General features: G+C 35.8%; 1 protein-coding gene across 5 annotated transcripts in view; it reads left to right on the forward strand.

Moving 5' to 3' along the window:
- The window catches only part of ZBBX (zinc finger B-box domain containing), a 121,548-nt gene that overhangs the window by 87,040 nt on the left and 14,461 nt on the right, over nt 1-20,047 (forward strand). For 4 of the 5 annotated variants that reach the window (XR_004299854.1, XM_032407277.1, XM_032407278.1 and 1 more), the window contains 4 exons: nt 853-1,160; nt 4,941-5,094; nt 5,867-5,983; nt 12,844-13,101. Coding sequence is in view for 4 of the 5 variants with exons in the window: in XM_032407277.1 (XP_032263168.1) it covers nt 853-1,160; nt 4,941-5,094; nt 5,867-5,983; nt 12,844-13,101 (837 nt within the window). In the remaining variant the exon portion in view is untranslated. The remainder of the gene's footprint in view (nt 1-852; nt 1,161-4,940; nt 5,095-5,866; nt 5,984-12,843; nt 13,102-20,047) is intronic. The other variant, XM_032407281.1, reaches the window with a different exon arrangement.

The raw sequence follows: 20,047 nt of genomic DNA on the forward strand, positions 1-20,047 counted from the left end.
GTGATATTCAATCTGGATAATGATACACATATTTTCATTTAAAAGGAATGCAGTATGGTGCAAAAATAGTTAAAGAACTTTTATTCTTCCTAAAATTTAGACCAATGTTTCACAGCCTTGGCTGCACATTATAATCACCTGGAGAACTTGGTGGAGAGAGGTGGAAAAAACAGTGCTTGAATACCACTCCGAGTGTCTGATTTAATTGGTTTGAGGTCAGGCTCATACACTGACAATTTTAAAGAGTACCTTCAGATAATTCCATTGTGCACCCAGGTTGAAAACCAATGATCTAAAGCAACTCATTTATTTAAAGCAGACATAGTAGGTGGTGACTAATATAATCTTGCTCATTTTGTAGCTTTCCAGAGGCAAGTGTCCCAGCTGAAACATTTTCTGTGCCCCTAACTGGTCCTGCTCTTTCATCTGCAGATTTCCCCTTGCCCTCACCTCATCACTAGGCATGCTAAGGAAAAGAGGCAAAATGTGGAAATACGGTTCTCTCTGCATTATTTTTCATAAATTGCCATTGTAAAACTTGAGTGGGAGAGGATGTAGGAAAATGGGAATTGAACCACAGGCTGAAATGAAAATACGCATCAATTTTGATTTTATTACAAAATAAAATCTTGCCTCCTTCCATGAGTCTGGTCCATTAAGGTTTGAATACATCAGTAAATTATGATTATCATTTATAAACATAAGCAGAGTAAAAGTATTTTAACATTGAGATCTCAGTAAAGAAGTGTTGATAAAATAGTGCTTATTGGTGAAGGTTTACACCACAGAAGTTTTGGTTTATTAACAGTTTAATCAGTTTATTTAACTTTCATAAATAATTGTTTTCAACAGCAGGAACTTCAAATGCAGAATTTGACATCATTGTGGATCCTGATGTTTATTCTCCTGCCATTGAGAAATTAGGGGAAAGCAGCTTTTCTGAAAGAAATTTCAAGGAGAAAATGATAGATATGGAAAGTAATCAAAAGTCTGGTGATTCCTGCCTATCACTTGAGAGCAAGGATTCTTTGCCAAGTATAGATTTAAAAAAACCTTCCATTAAGGAACAATTATCTCAGGACATCAAAGAATCCTTGGAATTTAACAATCTGCATGAGAGGCCAAACTTTGAAGATTCTAAAACTACAGAGTCACCACTGGTAAATCTCTATTATGTTTATTATATTAAAAATTCTATATGAAGCATCATAAGAAATTTTATATGCCACCATATATTCTTAAACATTACTACCTATTGAAGTTAAAATGTGCTACCTTATATTATCATGAGATAGTTGAAGAATGACTCACACAGGAACGAATGTTAATGACCTACAGGACAAATTCTAATATGATAAATGCCATTATAACAAATGGTTTTGGGTGACAAAACTTTAAGGCCCACCTCATGTACCATAGAAAGAGAGCTGTTACTTTTCTAAATGAAATTTATTATTATGAATAATTTAGTATAATCCTTTCTAGCTTTTTACTGTATAGTCACTGGTTAAAATGAAATAAATGCAGATATGTAGATAGAACCAGTTTTTGTGGCTTAATGTAAGTATAAGGTTTTAAAGGCAGTTCCTTCAGAAACATGGCTAATAAAGAAATAGGGGTATAGTTTTCATTTCATCTTAGAGGAAAAAGTAAAGTAGCTCATTGTTGCATTAATGCCAAGTTTTGAAACTATATTTGAATCTCTGTTCTATATATTAAAAATCTTAGGTAATCATGATTACCTAATACATTTTTTGGAAATCAGGCAAGTCAAATTTTTAACAACCCTTCAAAGTCATTTGAAATGAATCTCCATGGTGCCTGAAGTGAAGGTGGGACCAAAAACATAGAAGAATGACTGTTGAGCTCCTGCCACTTTTGCTTGGGGGATTGGATTTTTGGGCCCACTTTGTGATGGGTCTTCTTCCTTTCTGAAGTGCAAAATTGGAGCTGAGACCTTTGCAAAAACTTTTGATCCCTGGAAGTGTTCTCCGTCACTGGAGGGATACCCTGGGAGATATACTCACAGATGCAACAAGATGAAGAGAAACTGATTCTTGCAGAGGATCTGGGACAGGTCAATAAAATATCTTACCTGAAAAATGGAAATCTTGGGCTTTCTTTTAACATAGGGTTACAGTGTAAATATGCATTTCTTGCTCAGGAGCTCCAAGCCAACAAATTCACATTAATTTTAATCCATGTCTATTGATACCTTAATGTGTCTGCCAAAAGAAATCCAATCCCTTCTAGAAGACGTTCTCACAATGTAGCCGATAATAGATCTCAAAAACAAAGCCTCATTGCAGATGAGCTTTTCTTCCTCCTCCCCCAGTGAAGAAAACAATCAGACTGAATTTCTGCAAGCAGAACTCTAATTTTCCAATTTCCACATGGCCTCATGAAGAGGGCTAGGTGACAATCTACTCATGCAGTGTCCTGTGTTATGGGAGAGGAATCCTGAGCAGAAGGACCCCAATTCTTTTATATTGGGTGCAAGCCTGCCTGATCTGTGCCCTAGGGGGAGACATTCTCTGCTGTAACCTAATAAAAGGCATTTGGCCAGAGCTCGCAGATATGTAATCTATGGTGATTTGTATAATGGAAAGCAATCGAGCAGTTAAAATGAATGACATAGGACTACTTTTGTTGATATGGTTACATCTCAAAAATATGGCATTAAAATTTAAATGTAAAAGGACATATAGAGATAAGTCAGTATTTTTGGAAACATTTAAGACAATTGTAACTTTTTATGGATTCAGGGGCGCCTGGGTGGCTCAGTCGTTAAGTGTCTGCCCTCGCCTCAGGTCATGATCACAGGGTCCTGGGATCGAGCCCCGCATCGGGCTCCCTGCTCCGTGGGGAAGCCTGCTTCTCCCTCTCCTACTCCCCCTGCTTGTGTTCCCTCTCTCGCTGTGTCTCTCTCTGTTAAATATATAAATAAAATCTTAAAAAAAGAAAAAAAACTTTTTATGGATTCATTCAGATGTAATAGTCAAAAACATGCATTGGAATTAAGTATGTCTACTTCAGTGCAATAATACAATTAGCTCTAAAGACTAATTTTTTTGGTATGGATATCTGAAGCAAATATATTTTTTAAAGAGTTTATTTATGTATGTATTTATTTATTTATTTGAGAGGGTAGGAGAGGGGCAGAGAGAGAATCTGAAGAAGACTCCATGCTGAGTGTGGAGCCCGACACCGGGCTCAATCCCACTACTGCGATATCATGACCTGAGCTGAAACCAAGAGTCAGACATTCAACTGACTGAGCCACCTTGGCGCCCATGAAACAAATATTTTAAATTATTGATATTAAATTGTGTGATCAAGTCATGTTATATATAATACGTAATCTGCATATTTAAAGTATTACATAATTAGAATTTGAAATATTACAAAGCTACTAACCATATTCTGATTACTTATACTACTATCGTAAAAAAAAAGTGGTAAATGATTATGCCATAAAGAATGGTGTTTTATGTATAGCGGTAGAATCTACTTTGTTTTCATCCATGATGACTAGACATTAACTGTTTTTATTCTCCTCCTGCTCTAGTAGAAGCCATTCTTTGAGCAGAGACTACTTAAAAATCTATGTTGCTGCAGTAGAAAATTTAAGAGTGAGCAGTAGGGGCAATTTTTAGCAGTAGAATTACTTGACTTGCACTTGAGTGCACAATAGTTCATTTTGCACTTCAGTTTTCAGACACTGAGTCCTTCATAAAGGTGGAAACTATGGAATTCAGTACCAAGTTGTAGAGCATCAGCAGTGGGGTAGGGTTGGGTGCCAGGAAGAACATGGACTAGTTAGGGGCTCTTGGTTCTGGTCTGACACCACCAGGAGTTAACTTTGTGAGTTTGGGAAACAAACCAACGCACTTTCTTTGTTCTTATCCCTCAACTGATGCTTTTAGAAAACGTTCCAGGTTTGCAGTTGTCTAATCCAAATAAAAGCTGCACTAGAGCTGAGGGGGTGCTGTAAATTGATAATCAGTGTCTGGGACAGCCAGGGAAGATTCCATGAGTAGAGCCAACTTGGACTTGTCTTTGAAGGAGGTGCTTTATCAGTCACTAGCTTTGTTTTGTAATATTTTATCATTTATGTCTTATAAATTTGAATTGAGTTATCATAATTTTTTTGTATTGTTTACTACCCTGAAACAGACTGCATTTGGGCATTAATTAGATCCATTAGGGAACTGTTAAATACTGAGAGCACTCTGATTATGTTTTAAGCCCATCTAGAGCTCTCATGTCTGAATCTCTAATCTGTTTCTTACTAGACTCATGTATGTTTTAATCCCATTAATATTCTTCCCTAGGATGAAAGCATATCACAAAATGAATTCATAGGGTGGGAAAATAAGCCTAGGCTTCACATCAGCCAGACCTAGGTCTGCTAGTTTCTAATTGTATGAACTTCTCAAATTACTTAGCTCGCTCTTGACTCATTTTACTACATGGATGTTTGCTTCATGATGAGTATTTTGTTAACTTGGATTTTGTCTATGACCAGATTTATTTCCCTTGGTATTCTATTTTCATCTTTGAAATTAGTTTATGTATAGATGAAGATACTAATTCAAAAGCACAACATATGAGGGAGATTCTGTTCTCCAGAGTAACTTATGTGCAAAGACACTAAGGGAGGAAAATAAGAGAGAAAGGAGAACTTTTCTTTTGTGAACTTCTGTCCTCCTTGGATCGATGGCAGATTTCGGATAATTATCCTAATTGTGGTTTACATATTTTTCAGAACTTACTATATATAAATGTCGTGGTATTGTCTATGTCTTCACTACTAGAACCTAAATCTGATGAAGGCAGAATCTGTGCCAAGAATATAGTAGGTGCTCAATGAAGGAATGTGCTGCTTTGTGTTGAAGAGAGAAAATAAACTTAATGTTGTTAACTATTTTGTTTCCTAGTTGTTACAAGAAATAGCCCTCAGAAGTAAGCCTATAACTGAACAATATCAAGGACTTGAAAGATTCTTTGTGTTTGATAAAAATGAAAGACTCAACTTCCTTTCTTCTCATAGCTTAGAATGCAGCTATTCCAGTACTAGGATTACAATTGCAGGTAAATTCAGACATGAAATCAGGTGGACTGTGGACCAACCTAACAATTTTCTGACACTTTTTTTTTTAAACAGCTCATCCTCATTTTAGGAATACTGGGCAATTCTGTTCAATGAAGAAAGTCATTTTTTTCTTCTCCAGCTGAAATTATTAACCCTGTGTGAGTTGCCACGTATTTATATTTGAGGCTACTCTCAGAATGTGAGAGAACATAAGTAAAATGAGACTGAGGAGAGATTATTTTTAGAATTTAGAAATGGAGCCTTTACTAAATTGTGAAATAGAAATTCTTTGAATCAGTTCATTAGCTGCTAAGTATTGTATGATGATTCTTAAATACCATCTTAAAAGCAAATCTCAAAATCTCAGGATCTGTGAGATTTTTGAGACATAGCTGGAATTTCCTTCTGAAAGTTAGGTCATGGTGTCACCTATATTCTTAGGTTTCCCATGTATTCAGATGTGTTTATTCATGTACAAACTATTATACTTTATGTTATATTGTTATATACTTGAAAAAGTGTTTGTTTTTATTCAAATGTGTGTGTGTGTAATATCTTTGCAATTTAGAGTTTATTCATTTCTTTTTATTATGCTATGCAAATTTAATGGTTTTTATTGTACAATTATGAGATTTCTTTTATAATATATACCTTACTGTTATCATTGTTCCTTATTTAGCTAAGTATTATCCAGTAAGACAATAAGTAAAGCAATAACGTGGATTTCTCTCCTTTAACGATTTAAATTAGTTTACCATTTTTCCATTTCAGGAGACAGAGAGTGGATCCCAGACCATAGCATAAGTGCATATGCTGATAATGCAGTCGCCTTGGGTGTTCTGCAGGGTGCCCAGAACCCGTCAATGAGTAGAACACAACAAAAGATGGGTAAGATCAGCTGGAAGGCCACAGTGCCATACTGATGACTCACTGTGTTTTTTAGTTTGTCTCTGAGCAGTTTACTAGGTACCTGAAAATTTTTGCAGTTTCATAATGTGAACTTATTCATTTTAACTGGCTGCCTTACATTTTTCTTCCAAAATCAAAAAAGCAAGACTAGTCATGTTCTTCTCAACAACATGAGTTAAGTCTTAGTTATTTTTGCAACAATGTATTAGTGAATAATATTTTTGTCATGTAGCTCAGGGTATGGTGTATATTTTAAACAATCCTTATAAAATACATACTCAGTTTTATTACACTCTCAGCAGTGTATTTTTACTAGATTTTGCATATCATCCACTTGGTTCATATTATGATAAGACATAGCCATTTGTGAAAGGAATGGTTTAGGTTAAGACTGCTGCTTGTAGCCGTGGTTGAGACACCTCTGTTCTACACCAGTGCTGAATGTGTTAAGCCTGGAATCTTGATTTAAGTTCATTAACTCCATTCTCTAACCAAAATAATTTTAAGATTATCTACACGGTAACTCTTTTGACATGTTGAATCTCATTGTGATATTTTCCTAGAGAGTGTACGCAGAGAATTTTGACATCATTAAAATCAGTAGTTTTATTAGGTCATCATTATTATCCAGTAACACCTGCTGCAGTAAATTTGCTTTATGCTGAATTTCATGTGAAGTTGCTGTAGATGACTAATGAATTAAGGCAATTCAACAGATGTGTGTTGAGTATATTGGCCTGACGCTGGGCCCTGAGGGAAAAGGGATGCATAAGTCATGTTCCCTGATCTCCGGGAGCACACAGGTTTAGAAGGAACACTTGATAGAGGGGTTATTTGCCTTCGTTGAGGGCCATCTTCAAGCCAGAGATTTCATTACATATGATTTGTCCAAATATGCAAAATTTATATCTCTCTTGCCCTAAATCCTATGATTCAAACTCCTTGGCTAGCTTAGATCCCTTTCATATGCATTTCTGTTGAGAATCTGTCAGATTTAAATTTTTTTTTTTTTTTTTTTTAGTAGAAAAACCATCCGTTTATGATAAATGTTTTTTGGCTCTATGATTAGATACCTGTTCTCGCATCAAAGTCTCAAGCAGCTTCAAAACTCCTGGTAGCTCCCTTCTCAGGCGGTCAAAGGAACTGTTTTAAGTTACCATATTTTGCTGAAAACAAATTCACATGGGTGCTATGAGAAATTTATTACTAAGACAAATTGCCAAATGCCTTTAAGTATCAATTTGGAGTGATCAGTTGAAATCAATAATTTACTATAAAAAACATCTGTAGGAGCACTTGCTGTAGGCCAGGCCCTGCCAGACCCTGGTGGTACAAAACCAGCCCCGTCCCTGTATTCCAACAGCATAGTCTAGTGCAGAGAGTCTTGAATGTTAGCGTGAGTATAACCACCCGGGAAACCTGTTGTAGTGTGGATTTCGCCACCTCACTCTTAAGATTCTGATTTATTAAAGTTGAGATAAGGTCTAGGAATTTGCATTTATCTTATCAACAATTCCATGTTATGCTGTTGTAGACAGTCCAAAAATCATACTTAGGGAAAGCTGCTATATAGATACATGAGCACATAAATCACCCCATATAGAATACACATTTTATTAAAGGACTGTGAGTAACGTACTTTTGGAGACGGACAGGTAATTAATAATAATAGTACATGTGATCAGTTATAATAGCGGTAGATACATGTGCAGTCTTTTTAGGAATGGAGATGGTAAAGTGTGCAAGACTGTTGAATCTCAGATCTGTACCTCTGAAACAAATAATGCAATATATGTTAAGGAAAAAAAAAAAGAAGAAGAAGAAGATAGCAGGAGGGGAAGAATGAAGGGGGGGAAATTGGAGGGGTAGACGAACTATGAGAGACGATGGACTCTGAAAAACAAACTGAAGATTCTAGAGGGGAGGGGGGTGGGAGGATGGGTTAGCCTGGTGATGGGTATTGAGGAGGGCACGTTCTGCATGGAGCACTGGGTGTGATGCACAAACAATGAATCATGGAACACTACATCTAAAACTAATGATGTAATGTATGGGGATTAACATAACAATAAAAAAATCTTCAAAAAAAAAAAAAGGTGTAGGTCACCAAGGTGTTAGAGACCAGGTGACATTTCACCTGAGTCTTAAAGAATTAATAAGATTTACCAGTTAGGAGCAGAGGGAAAGGACGTTCTGAAATATTTCAGTAGCCTGAAATAAAAATAAAATTTTTCTGGCTATGTCATAAGTTATCGAAATCTTATCTTCTGAACTGATGCTAGTGTATAAAGGAATTCTTCTGTAAGATTTTTAAGTTTGTGAATGTAGAAACACAATAGCTATGAAATGCAGCTGTGTTTAGCAGCAAGCCCATTGATCCTCCCCAAGCCCTGCCAAAACCTCCTGCTTGCCCACTGCATCTTCCCATGTCTGTCTGCACGACCATATAAACATCGGTAAGTCTCCAAATCAGGAGCCATCTTGTCTCTCTCTTACCCGCCACAGCCTGGTCATTCCTAGAGCCTGCTGATTTCAGCACTAATACTGATCCCAAATCTGACCACTTCTACCTTCATTGCCTAAGATGAGCCCAAGCCAGTTGTCCATCATCTCTCATCTGTCTCTCAATTTCACATTTTGCCTTTCCTGAAAACAAGTTTCAATAAGTAATTTCCATCAAATTCTACTGTTTATAGTCAGTGAGTGAATTGTTTATAGTCATAAAATTGTTTATAGTTTATAGGGAGCTCATCCCATTTTCTGTAAACTTAAAGTATAAATTGCATCTTGTTAATCTCCTGCTTAAAAGCATTTTATAGCTTCTTATAGAAGACAGAAAAAAAAACCCAACATTTCTTACCAGACATCACAGAGCAGACTACTGAGTTGGCCCTGCCCGACTGCCAACCACACCCTCTCCCACAGTGCAGGTAGGCTGGCTTCTTTTTGTCCTCGCACAGGCCACGCTCTCGCTTGTTAGCTTTAGAATTTGCTCTTCCGTCTAACCTGGGATGGTCTGTAGTCTCTTTCTCCCGCTTCACACCCTTTTTCATATGATCGATTCTTTCCCATTTTTCCATCTCAGCCAGATGCTGCCTCCTTAGAGAGGCCTTCTGAAACCACCCTACCTGATGCTAGCCTCTTTTTTTTTTTTTGAAGATTTTATTTATTTGACAGAGAAACACAGCGAGAGAGGGAACACAAGCAGGGGGAGTGGAAGAGGGAGAAGCAGGCTTCCCGGCGAGCAGGGAGCCCGATGCGGGGCTCGATCCCAGGACCCTGGGATCATGACCTGAGCCAAAGGCAGAGCCTTCAACTTAACAGCTGAGCCACCCAGGTGCCCCTGATGCTAGCCTCTTGAGAACCCCCAATCACATTTACCTTCTTTTGTCCTTCTCTTAGAACCTATTACTAGATGAAATTATCTTACTTGTTTATTTTCTGCTCATCCTACGCTTGGTTGGAAAGAAAGCGAGGACCTAGCCTGTCCTTTTCTTGGTTGCGTCCTCAGTGATGGAACACAGCCTGGCATATTGTCAGCACTTAGCAAGCGTGTCTGAAGGAGTGAAGCAGGAGAGCAGGACTGTGTGTTAGTGTGGAGTACAACTTGAGGGTAGAGGCAATGTCTCGTTCACTTTTGAGTACCCTGATCCTGACAGAGTGCCTGCCAATTTTAGGATTTGAGAAATGATTTTGTAATTTAATTGGATTGGGTATTAATTCATAGGCTCTCAGAGTTGGAGGGGATTTAAGACATCATTCTGTCCAACCCCTAAATTCCTCCTAACTTTTGTGGATGAAATACAAATTTGCATGTCTCAGGTCACAAGGTGATTTCTAATTCAGTGAGACTGGGCAAGTGCTTCCCACTTTAGCCTTCTTTCTACTAACCCACACTGCTAAATAAAATGTCCATGTATGTGCTAAGAACTCTTAGAAAATACATTTTTATGTTTTATGTATAAATGCTTAGTAATTTACACAGTAGAACAAGAATGTCAAAAGGCAGTGATGTTTTGCAACCTTTATTCAGGAATAAAATAGTGGCTCCTTTGATCAGATATTATTTGTTATTAAAACACTGTGCAAAAAGCATGTTGCTCTGCTGATGTTTCATCCAATTCTAATGTTTTTATTTAGACTAGCAATAAGAGTTATTGTACTAAATACCATCCAGTGAGTGGTTCATACTTTCATATCCTCGTCAGCATTCTTATGCCCATTAATATAGTGCAGAGCGCCCTTCTCTTTTATCTTACCAATATATGGCATGGTCTCATTAGTAGCCATAGAGTATATACTTTAGCTAATACCAAGAACAATTTCTTTCATTATTTTTAGAGTGTAACTGTGGTCAGTGGTAATCTATAATTTCCTAAGATTACACTGCGAGCAATGGCATGAGTTACTCCAAAAGGAATTTCTTCTGTTTATAATCTACAAACTGGACTTCTAAAAAAATTATGGAATGTTCCCTTCAATCATGGCATTTTTCATTAGTGTCAGTCTTATTGGTGTTTCAAATCTTAACCCCAGCCTCAACATCAATAAGCTTCTACATTAATAAGCTTGTAGAGAGAACGATATACTCACCTAAATAAACAAAATAAATAAATAAAATCAAGGGCAGATTGAAGCTTCTTCTGTCTCTTTCTATGTTTTGGGGACTTTAAATTACCCTTTTAACATATTTTCAATAAAAAAGATGGTCTGTTTGCTGCATGCTAAGCATTAAGTCTGCCCCACCCCCAGTGTCCTTTTTTTCTCAATTGGGATCAATTAACCTCTAATACTGTGGCAACCAGATGTCACAAGAGTTCAGCAAGTGTTTGTGCTCTTCTGAATCTTCTGAAGGGCATCTATATCATGCTAAATTTTTCTCAACTCATATTTGCCTGTGTTGGCAGAAGTCCAGTTCTTCCTCATAACGTCTTCCACTTGCTTTATTTTAATCAGAGTTCTGCATTCCTCTGAATTTTACTTGACTGGGACAGAGCACAGTACAAATAGAAGGGTCTCATTTTCCACAGATGCAGAAGTTTCAATTCATACATTGAATTATTGTTATACTCACATGCTTCCACGATGGCTGTTCCTACTACTGCTTTATTATGGAGGAATGGCAAGGTTGCTTTTTTGTGTATCATGTATTTTTATGTATTTGTGTATTTTATATATGATGTACTCTTGTGTATTAGAGGTAAAAGGGGAAATTATTTCCAAATTCTAGCCATTAAAGTAATCCATAGGGATATTTACATTTATATGTCTTCAAACATAGATGCATTTTTGTCAGTGATTTTGCTTCATAATTGTCTCTGTGCACATAGACAAAAAGGTCAGAATCTTATTTTAATTTATTCATAATTTCATTCCAACAAAAAATGTTTTCAAAATTGATTTCTGAAATGTTCATTAAAATTGGTGCCCTTTGGGACTTACCTTAGTCAGTTTTAATTGCTTAAATAATTACATACTGCATTAAAGATGCTTCTTAGGGTACTAGCTACATTCAAAGTAGATTTTTAAGTAAAAAAAAAGACAAACTCAGTAGTTATTAAATGTTTAATACATGACAACTACCTATAGTTACTCCTCTGAATCTCACATTTTCCTTTGAGTTGAGTGGGCATAATGTTATAATGGAATATGTTCATTCAAATCATGACTTTCATGATATTGACAATAGCGCTTCTTTAAATAATCCAGTATTTTACACAAAGACAATTTGTGTTAAGGGACTACAAGGTTATGTTATAAATTATTTATATTTAATATAAATATATTAATCTAAATCAGGACAGTGATTTAGTACATATAAAAATATACCTACACTATGAATCTAAATTTGTACTTTGAATATTTCCTTGGCCTTCATTAAAGAATCTTGTGAGCAGTACCATAAGATAGATATATATATCTATTGACAGCTAGGTAGATAGATATATGTAGAGAGAGAGAGAGAGAGAGAGAGAGAGAGTTATTTTGTTTAGTGTAGGATTTGAAGAGATTTTTTTTCCTACTATGAAAGAAACACACAGGTCCCATGGTGTAATGGTTAGCACTCTGGACTCTGAAAGAAACACACATGTTAAATAAACCAATTAAATCAGCCTTTGAAATAGGTGAAGACAAAGTTGCCTGCCAAAGCGACTTGGTGGAACAAAGTAATAACCTGAGTTAGATCTGTGTTTCTGGAACTTTTCCACTAAAGTACCCTCTAAAGCAGCAGAAAGTGAACTCATATTTAGGAAAATTAGAAATATGATCTCAATTTCTTTAAAGCCTGTGTTTTTCTAGAAGATTTTGCATACTAGTATTTTGTCTCCATATTTGTCTTAATAGAAGAATGTTACACACCATCAAATAAAATTCACTAGGAAGTGGTACCATGTCTATTCTATGTGTTCTTACTCTTACAAGGCACAGTGTGGTATCATCCTAGAATTTAAGAAACACGACACAGTTTGGGATGTTTATGGAATAGGTTATAAGATTGGACATTGGGAAAAAAGATTAGACACTGAATTGTTCTGGAATTAACTTGGTTTACAGATGTCTTGCTTTAGTTAATTTAAAATTAGCTTGTCTTTTTTCTGAATGTAGAAAAAAAAGGGAAAAATAACCCAGAAGTGTTCTTTATGACATAGGGAAAGTAACTTGGGATTAAAACATTGTGGTAAACCAGAATGCATGATAATTTAAAATCCACTTTCTCTTAAACTCTATTCCATGACCTTAACTGCTCTAGATTTAGGGGGTTGGTATTTTATATCTTTAAGCATTCATTCAGAATTTTTGAAAAAGTTGATATAAAAATTTTTTATTTTTCGTTTTAGGCCAGATATCACAGAGACCTTCAACAGCAAATTTACCCCTTTCCAACCCTGTTAAAAAAAGCTCCAGCTGCCTTGTTTCCTCCCATCCTCGATCAAGAAGTGCGGCTGCTCGACCATTATCTAGAGCTGCTTCTGAAATTTCAGAAATTGAATATATTGATATTACTGACCACACTGAGCCTTTCTTAGATGGCACTGCTGATCAGCAAACCTTAGACAGTTTGGAAAAAGAATTAAATGTGCTGAGAAATCTTTCAGGTAATGCTATTTTTTTCACTATAGACAATGTAGCTCTGCCTTCTGCTTGGTTCTTCATAATCACGTTCCAAGAAAAGAAGGCTTTCCCTTTCCCTTATTTAATCACCAACCTTTGTATTTGTTTCCTTGGATGTCCCCTGATGTCACCCTGAGAATGTTATAAAACGTATGGATGCCCACACCAGAGATGGCTCCCTTCGCCTACGTAATACACAGTTAAAATATAGCATAAGGAACTTCATGTGGACAGCAAAATAATTTTTTTTCTCCTTTCTACAACCCCTCTGAGTGGCTAATCTCTGTAGCTTTATGAAAGCCACCACCCAACACCCTTGTTGGAGAATTGAGCTGTTAGATCTTTTAAAGCAGTATTTGTCCAATTTCAATGTGTATACAAATGCCCTGGGGGGTCTTGTTACAATGCAGATTCTGGGGTGGGGCCCAGGATTCTGCACATCTGACAAGTACCCAGTTGATGTCAATGCTGGTTGGCAGACCGGTTTAAGGAGAAATTATACTTGTGCATTCTCTTTCCTAAACCTCAGTGGTTGCAGTCAAGCAAATCATAACCATATCCTTGAAAGAAATACAAAAAAATACTAAAAAGGAAGCCAAAATCCCCACAAAATCTTACTCCTCCGAGAACAACCATGTTATTTGATGAGCATCATGAGTATACATATAAAAATACGTAGTTAGAAGGATGAAAAATTGAAGGAAAGACAGTAAAAATTTTATAAAAATATATTTATGCTCTACATATTTTTAAATAATTACGTATTTACCCAGTTTAACAAAAGAAAAATTGAAATGAAACCAAAGGAAATTGTACATTTCAGAGAAGTATTTTTTCATCACAAAAATATTAAGTTGAAATATGTGAAACTGCCATTTTGTACACAAGAAACAGTGGAATATTGGTAATTTTATATGGTCTATCCTGTAACTTTTTATAAATATCCTTTTAAAAATTAAGGAAAAAGGAAAAAAGAAACATTAAGCTATGAAGGCCAAAGGCCATTTGTAAGTAACTATATATGACTTAGTTTTAGACAATAACGATTAAATCCCTAAAATTAAATTTGTTCTTTTTGTTTTTTTTTTTAATATTTATCCATTTATTTGAGAGAGAGAGTGTGCAAGAGCACACAACGGAGGGGCAGAGGGAGAGAGAAACTTCAGCAGATTCCTGTTAAAATGATAAGCCCGAGGCGGGGCTTGATCCCATGACCCTGAGATAAGGACCTCAGCAGAAACCAAGAGTAGGAGTCTCAACTGACTGGGCCACCCAGGCGCCCCTGGTTTTTTTTTTTTAACCACATGTGATTTATAAAAAAATTATATATATAAATATACACATATTTATATATAAATTATATTTATATAATTGAACATATTGCTATTTTAATTATATTACTCTTTTTCATTTTTTAAGGTTTCCTTTTATTTTCTTTTTCTTCGTGAAAATTCATATTAGATTAAATGATCAGTACTGGCATTTTTATTATGACTTTCCAATTTTGAGCCTTTTATTTTGATTCATCTCTAGACGATTTGATTGTGGAATTCTTGAGAATGCCTGTTTCATCTTTATGGTCGATTGGCAAGTTAGCTAGATTAATTTAGTGGATCACAATTTTTTTTTCCTCTGGACTTAGCAGACATTTCTCTACTGTCTTCTGTCCCTGATTTTTGATGCTAGTTAGTTTAACATCAAGTTTTTCCTTTTAACTTTTGTTTGGTTAAATTTAATTGTGGAATAGTTTTGCCCCCAGGTAGGGCTCATGGTAGCTCTACTGCTCGAGTTCTCTCATGTTTGAGAATGCATGCTTCCTTTATATTCAATGGCAAATCAGCTGAGGGTAAGTTCCTTGGGTCATTTTACCTGTAAACCTTGTACGTACTGATTCTTTGCTTTCTGGGTCTGAATTCTGCTATGAAGTAGTCTGAGGTCACCTTGATTTTTTACTTCACTCTCTCTCTTGCATGTGACAGGGTTCTTTCCTGACTAGATGTTTGAAGAATTTCTTTCTTAATCTTTGAAATTCAATAACTGGACCAGGAATGTGTTTCAATATCAATAATTGAGCATTTCGTAAAGCACAGGGCTCTCTTTCTTTCTGTAGAATAAATTGCTCCTTATTTTCAGAGAAAGTTTCTGCTGTTGTATGTTTGAACTGCTTTTCTGTTCCATTTGGCTTTCTCCTGCTGACAAACCTATTTTGTCTGTTGGATCTTCTTTGTACAATGTATTTACTTATATTTTCTTCAACTATTTTAACCAGTTTTTATTTTCCTTTGCATTTACTACTTTATCTTAAGCTTGTGTTCTATGTTGAAAGTTTGATTTTCAGCTATAGTTATAGAATATTCTTTATTGATTGATTTAATAAATAATGGATTTGATTTAATAAATTAGCTCTCTAAAGGTATTGTTTTGATTTTTTTGGTAAATTTTTACTTTGATAAATTTCAAATTTATAGAAAATTTGCAAGAATGCAAGAAAATACAAACTCCTGTATATTCTTTATCCAATTCACTATTTATCTGTCTTTTGCCCTGCTTAGATATGTACACACACACACACACACACACACACACACACACACTGCCCTTTCTTGTGAACCATTTGAGAGAAAGTTATAAAGATTATGACCCTTGATCAAAAAAATACTTCAATGTGTATTACCCAGGAACAAGAACATTCTCTCAAGAATCATAATAATCAAAATCAGGAAATTTGATATTGATACAATGTGATTCTCTAATCCACAGTACATATCTAATTTTTAAAATTTGTCTCAATGGTGTTCATTATACTTGTTTTTTTTCTGGTACAGAATCCAATCCAGGACCATTGGATTTTTTTTTCTTTTGATGTCTGACATGCTATTGTTTGATCTTTAAGATTAGTTTTACTCTTTTTAATTAATTAATTTTTTTATTGAAGTATAATTGACATACAATATCCTATTAGTTTCAGGGTACATAAGAGTGATGAATATGTTTATACATTATGAAATAATCCCCATGGTAAGTCTACTTACCATCTGTCACCACACACAGTTATTACAGTATTACTGACTATATCCCTTGTGCAGTATATTACATTCCCATGACTTATTTATTTTATAACTGGAAGTTTGTACCTCTTAATCCCCTTTACCTGTTTTGCTCACCCCCTCACTCCTTACCACTCTGGTAACCAAGAGTTTGTTTCCTAGATCTATGAAACTGTTCTGTTTTGTTTTATGTGTTTAATTGTTTTGTTTTGTTTTCTTAGATTCCACATATAAGTGAAATCAAATGGTATTTGTTTTTCTCAGTCTGACTTATTTCACTCAGCATAATATCCTCTAGGTCCATCCATGTTGTTACAAATGGCAAGATTTCATTCTCTTTTTGTGTCTGAGTAATATTCTGGGGTGTGTGTGTGTGTGTGTGTGTGTGTGTGTGTCTATGTGTGTCTGTGTGTATCTCACATCTTTATCCATTCATATATTGATGGACATTCAGGTTGCTTCTATATTGTGGCTATTTTAAATAATGCTGCAGTGAACATAGGGGTGCAGATATCTCTTTGAATTGGTGTTTTCATTTTATTCAGATAATCCAGAAATAAAATTTCTGGATTGTACGGTAGTTCTATTTTTAACTTTTTTAGTAACTTCTATATTGTTTTCCATAGTAGTTGTACCAATTTACATTTCCACTAACAGTGTACAAGGGTTCCCTTTTTTTCACATCCTCACTAACACTAGTTACTTTTTTGTTTTTGTTTTATTGATAATAGCCAATCTGACAGGTGTGAGGTGATTATGATATAGAGCATCTTTTAACATGCCAATTGGCCATCTGTATGTTTTCTTTGGAAAAATGTCTGTTTAGGTCCTCTGCCCAGTTTTTAATTACATTGTTTGTTTGTTTGTTTTTTGATACTGAGTTGTATAAGTTCTTTTTGTATTTTGAATATGAACCCATTATTGGCTGTATGATTTGCAAATATTCTTCTCCCATTCAGTAGGCTACCTTTCCATTTTGTTGATGGTTTCCTTTGCTTTTTAGTTTGCTGTAATCCCATTTGTTTATTTTAGATTTTGTTGCCCTTGCCTGAGAATACTGGTCCAAAAATATTTAATAGTATATATTGCTAAGACCAATGCTGTAGTTCACTGCCTATGGTTTCTTCTAGGAGTTTTATGGTTTTAGGTGTTACATTTCAAGTCTTTAATCCATTTTGAATTTATTTTTATATATGGTATAAAATAGTGGTACAGTTTCATTCTTCTGTATGTAGCTGTCAGTTTTCTCAATACCGTTTATTAAAGAGACTGTCTGGGATTGTTTATGGCTCCATACAAATTTTAAGATTCTTTGGTCTAGATTTGTAAAATATGCCATTGATATTTTGATGGAATTTGCATTGAATCATTGGATTGCTTTGGGTAGAATGGACATTTTAAAAATATTTATTCTTCCAATCCAGGAGCACATTGTATCTTTTTTATTATTTATGTTGTTTCTATTTCTTACATCAGTGTTTTATAGTTTTCAGAGTACAGGTCTTTACCTCCTTAAATTTAGTTCTAGGTATTTTATTCTTTTTAATGCAGTTATAAATGGGATTAATTTCTCTTTTTAATACCTTATTACTAGTGTATAGAAATGTGACTGATTTCTGTATGTTAATTTTGTATCCTGTGACTTTACTGAATTTATTTATTCTTACAGCTTTTTGGTGGAGTCTTGGTTTTTCTGTATACAGTGTCATGCCAATTGTAAATAGTGACCATTTTACTTCTTCCTTTCCAATTCGGGTGCTTTTTTTCTTCTTTTTTTCTTTTTTTATCCTAATTGCTGTGGCTAGGACTTCTAGTGTTGAATATGTTGAATAAAACATGGAAGTCCAATAAAAGTGGTGGAAGTGAGCATCCTTGTCTTATTCCTGATCTTAGAGGAAAAGCTTTTAGCTTTTCATGGTTGAGTATAATGTTAGCTTTGCATTTGCCATGTATGGTCTTTTTTATGTTGAGGTGTATTCCTTCTATACCCATGAGTGGGATTGGCCCAGGGCGCAACATGCTGGGGTTGTCTTGGGGAAATGGCTGGAGCTATTCTAACCTAGGGGCTTGGGGCTTGCCAGGTCAGCCCTAGCAGGCCAACTATAGTACCTGGATCCTGCTTTTGTGTGTGCTACCAAGGTGGAGGGGGAACATAAAAAATGGCACTTACCAGGGCTTCCAACCCCGGAGTGATTTCCAGTAGTTTCCCGCCATTTGGCAGATTTTATGGTTAGTGGATTTCCTTCAATTGTCGTTCAATTTCCCTTTAAATCACTATTTTTTCTTTGTGTCCCGGGGTTAGGGATTCTGCACATGGGCCCCTTGGTGGTATATGCCTCTCCACTTCAGGCTGCCACATTGGGGATGGGATTCCCTTCATTACTGTGTCTCCATCTCTTACCCTTCCCTGTGTGGTCCCTCTCTCTTTTTATTGTGCAAGAGCCAGTCATTCAGCCTTGAATTCTTCTTCAGGAGGAATTGCTCTGTATGTAGGTGTAGATTCAGTGTGGCCATGGAAGGAGGTGAGTTCAGGGTCTTCTATACCACCGTGTTGGACTGGCTCCTCACAGTGTTGCACTTTTTTAAAATGTCATTTTTGTTACGTCTTCTGTAGCTAAAGGACTCATGGGAGTCCTTTCTTATGGTCTTGAACTGTTTTCTACTAGACTGATCTTTTATTTAATCATTCTTTGCATGCTATGAATTCTTAGATTCTAGTTTGTCTGCATAGCTAGTTGCTGTCATTTCTTTGTATCTTCCTTGTTCATACTTACTGTGGGCAGCTTTGCTCATATGCTCTGTCTTTTCTGATACAGTGAGACTACATTTTCCCTAAAATGCTGTCCACCTGAGATGTGTCAGTCTTCTCTTTGGAGCTACTATCTGTGGGTTGGTTATTGCATTGTTTTCTGTATCTTGCCAGCTCAGAAGCATGGGAGGATAGATGAAGGAATGGGGAGTTTATCCTAATTTGTTGGAGGACCTGGGCTCTCGTCTTCTTCTTGATTACATTAAACTTCATTGCACCTGTTTTCAAGTGTGTTCTGTCCCTATGGGGACACCTGCAGGTTTTAATTTGCTTGCCTCTGCTAAGATCTTACAGTGGGTACTTAGAGGCTTTAAAAGTATTTCAAATAATTTCTTCTTACTTCCCCTTCACCGGTGATCTCCAAATTGGTGTGGTATTGGTGAGACCTGTACTTTAGATGACTCTCCTTTTCCTGATACTAGTTTGGTGTGTGTATTGGGTGGGGAGGAAAGTGGGTGGACAGCGGTAACACCCAGCTATACCTCAATGAATCTTCTGTTTATTTCTTTGGTTGCCCCTTTTCCAGGTTTATTATGTGGACTTGTATCCCTTTCTTTGTTTGACTCCTTTTGTGATTTGATTCTATTTTTGTTTTTTCTGCTTTTTCTATTCATTTCGTTATGGGTTGGGGGATGAGAGTCTATGATCCATCTGTACCTATCGTCCATTTGCCTTAGTCTAAAATACTAAAAATCAAATGTAAATCTCCTTGGAGGTAATTCTCACATTAAAGATCAATTCTAAAATGAAGTATGATAGGCCTGAACTGGATCTAAAAAGGATAACCATACAGTTTTTAATCAGAAAATGAAGGGTTTCTTATTTTGATAAATTGGTAAATTCCATTATTTACAAATGAAACACAGCACTTAACAAGCAATAGTCTCTTGTGGTTGTTTCTAACCACTTAGCTTTCCTATTTCCTTTATCACTTTTGTTCTTACATACTTCACTTTTTCCCTGGGCCACTCATTTTCTCATATGCTGGCACCACTTTTTTCACCAGAATGCATAACTTTTCGTATATGAAAGCAAGCACACACTGTGTGGCCTATGAACTGCCAGGGCTTTTCT

Source organism: Phoca vitulina, unplaced genomic scaffold (genome assembly GCF_004348235.1).
Source record: "Phoca vitulina isolate PV1807 unplaced genomic scaffold, GSC_HSeal_1.0 scaffold8, whole genome shotgun sequence".
In the NCBI taxonomy this organism is placed as follows: Eukaryota; Metazoa; Chordata; class Mammalia; order Carnivora; family Phocidae; genus Phoca; species Phoca vitulina.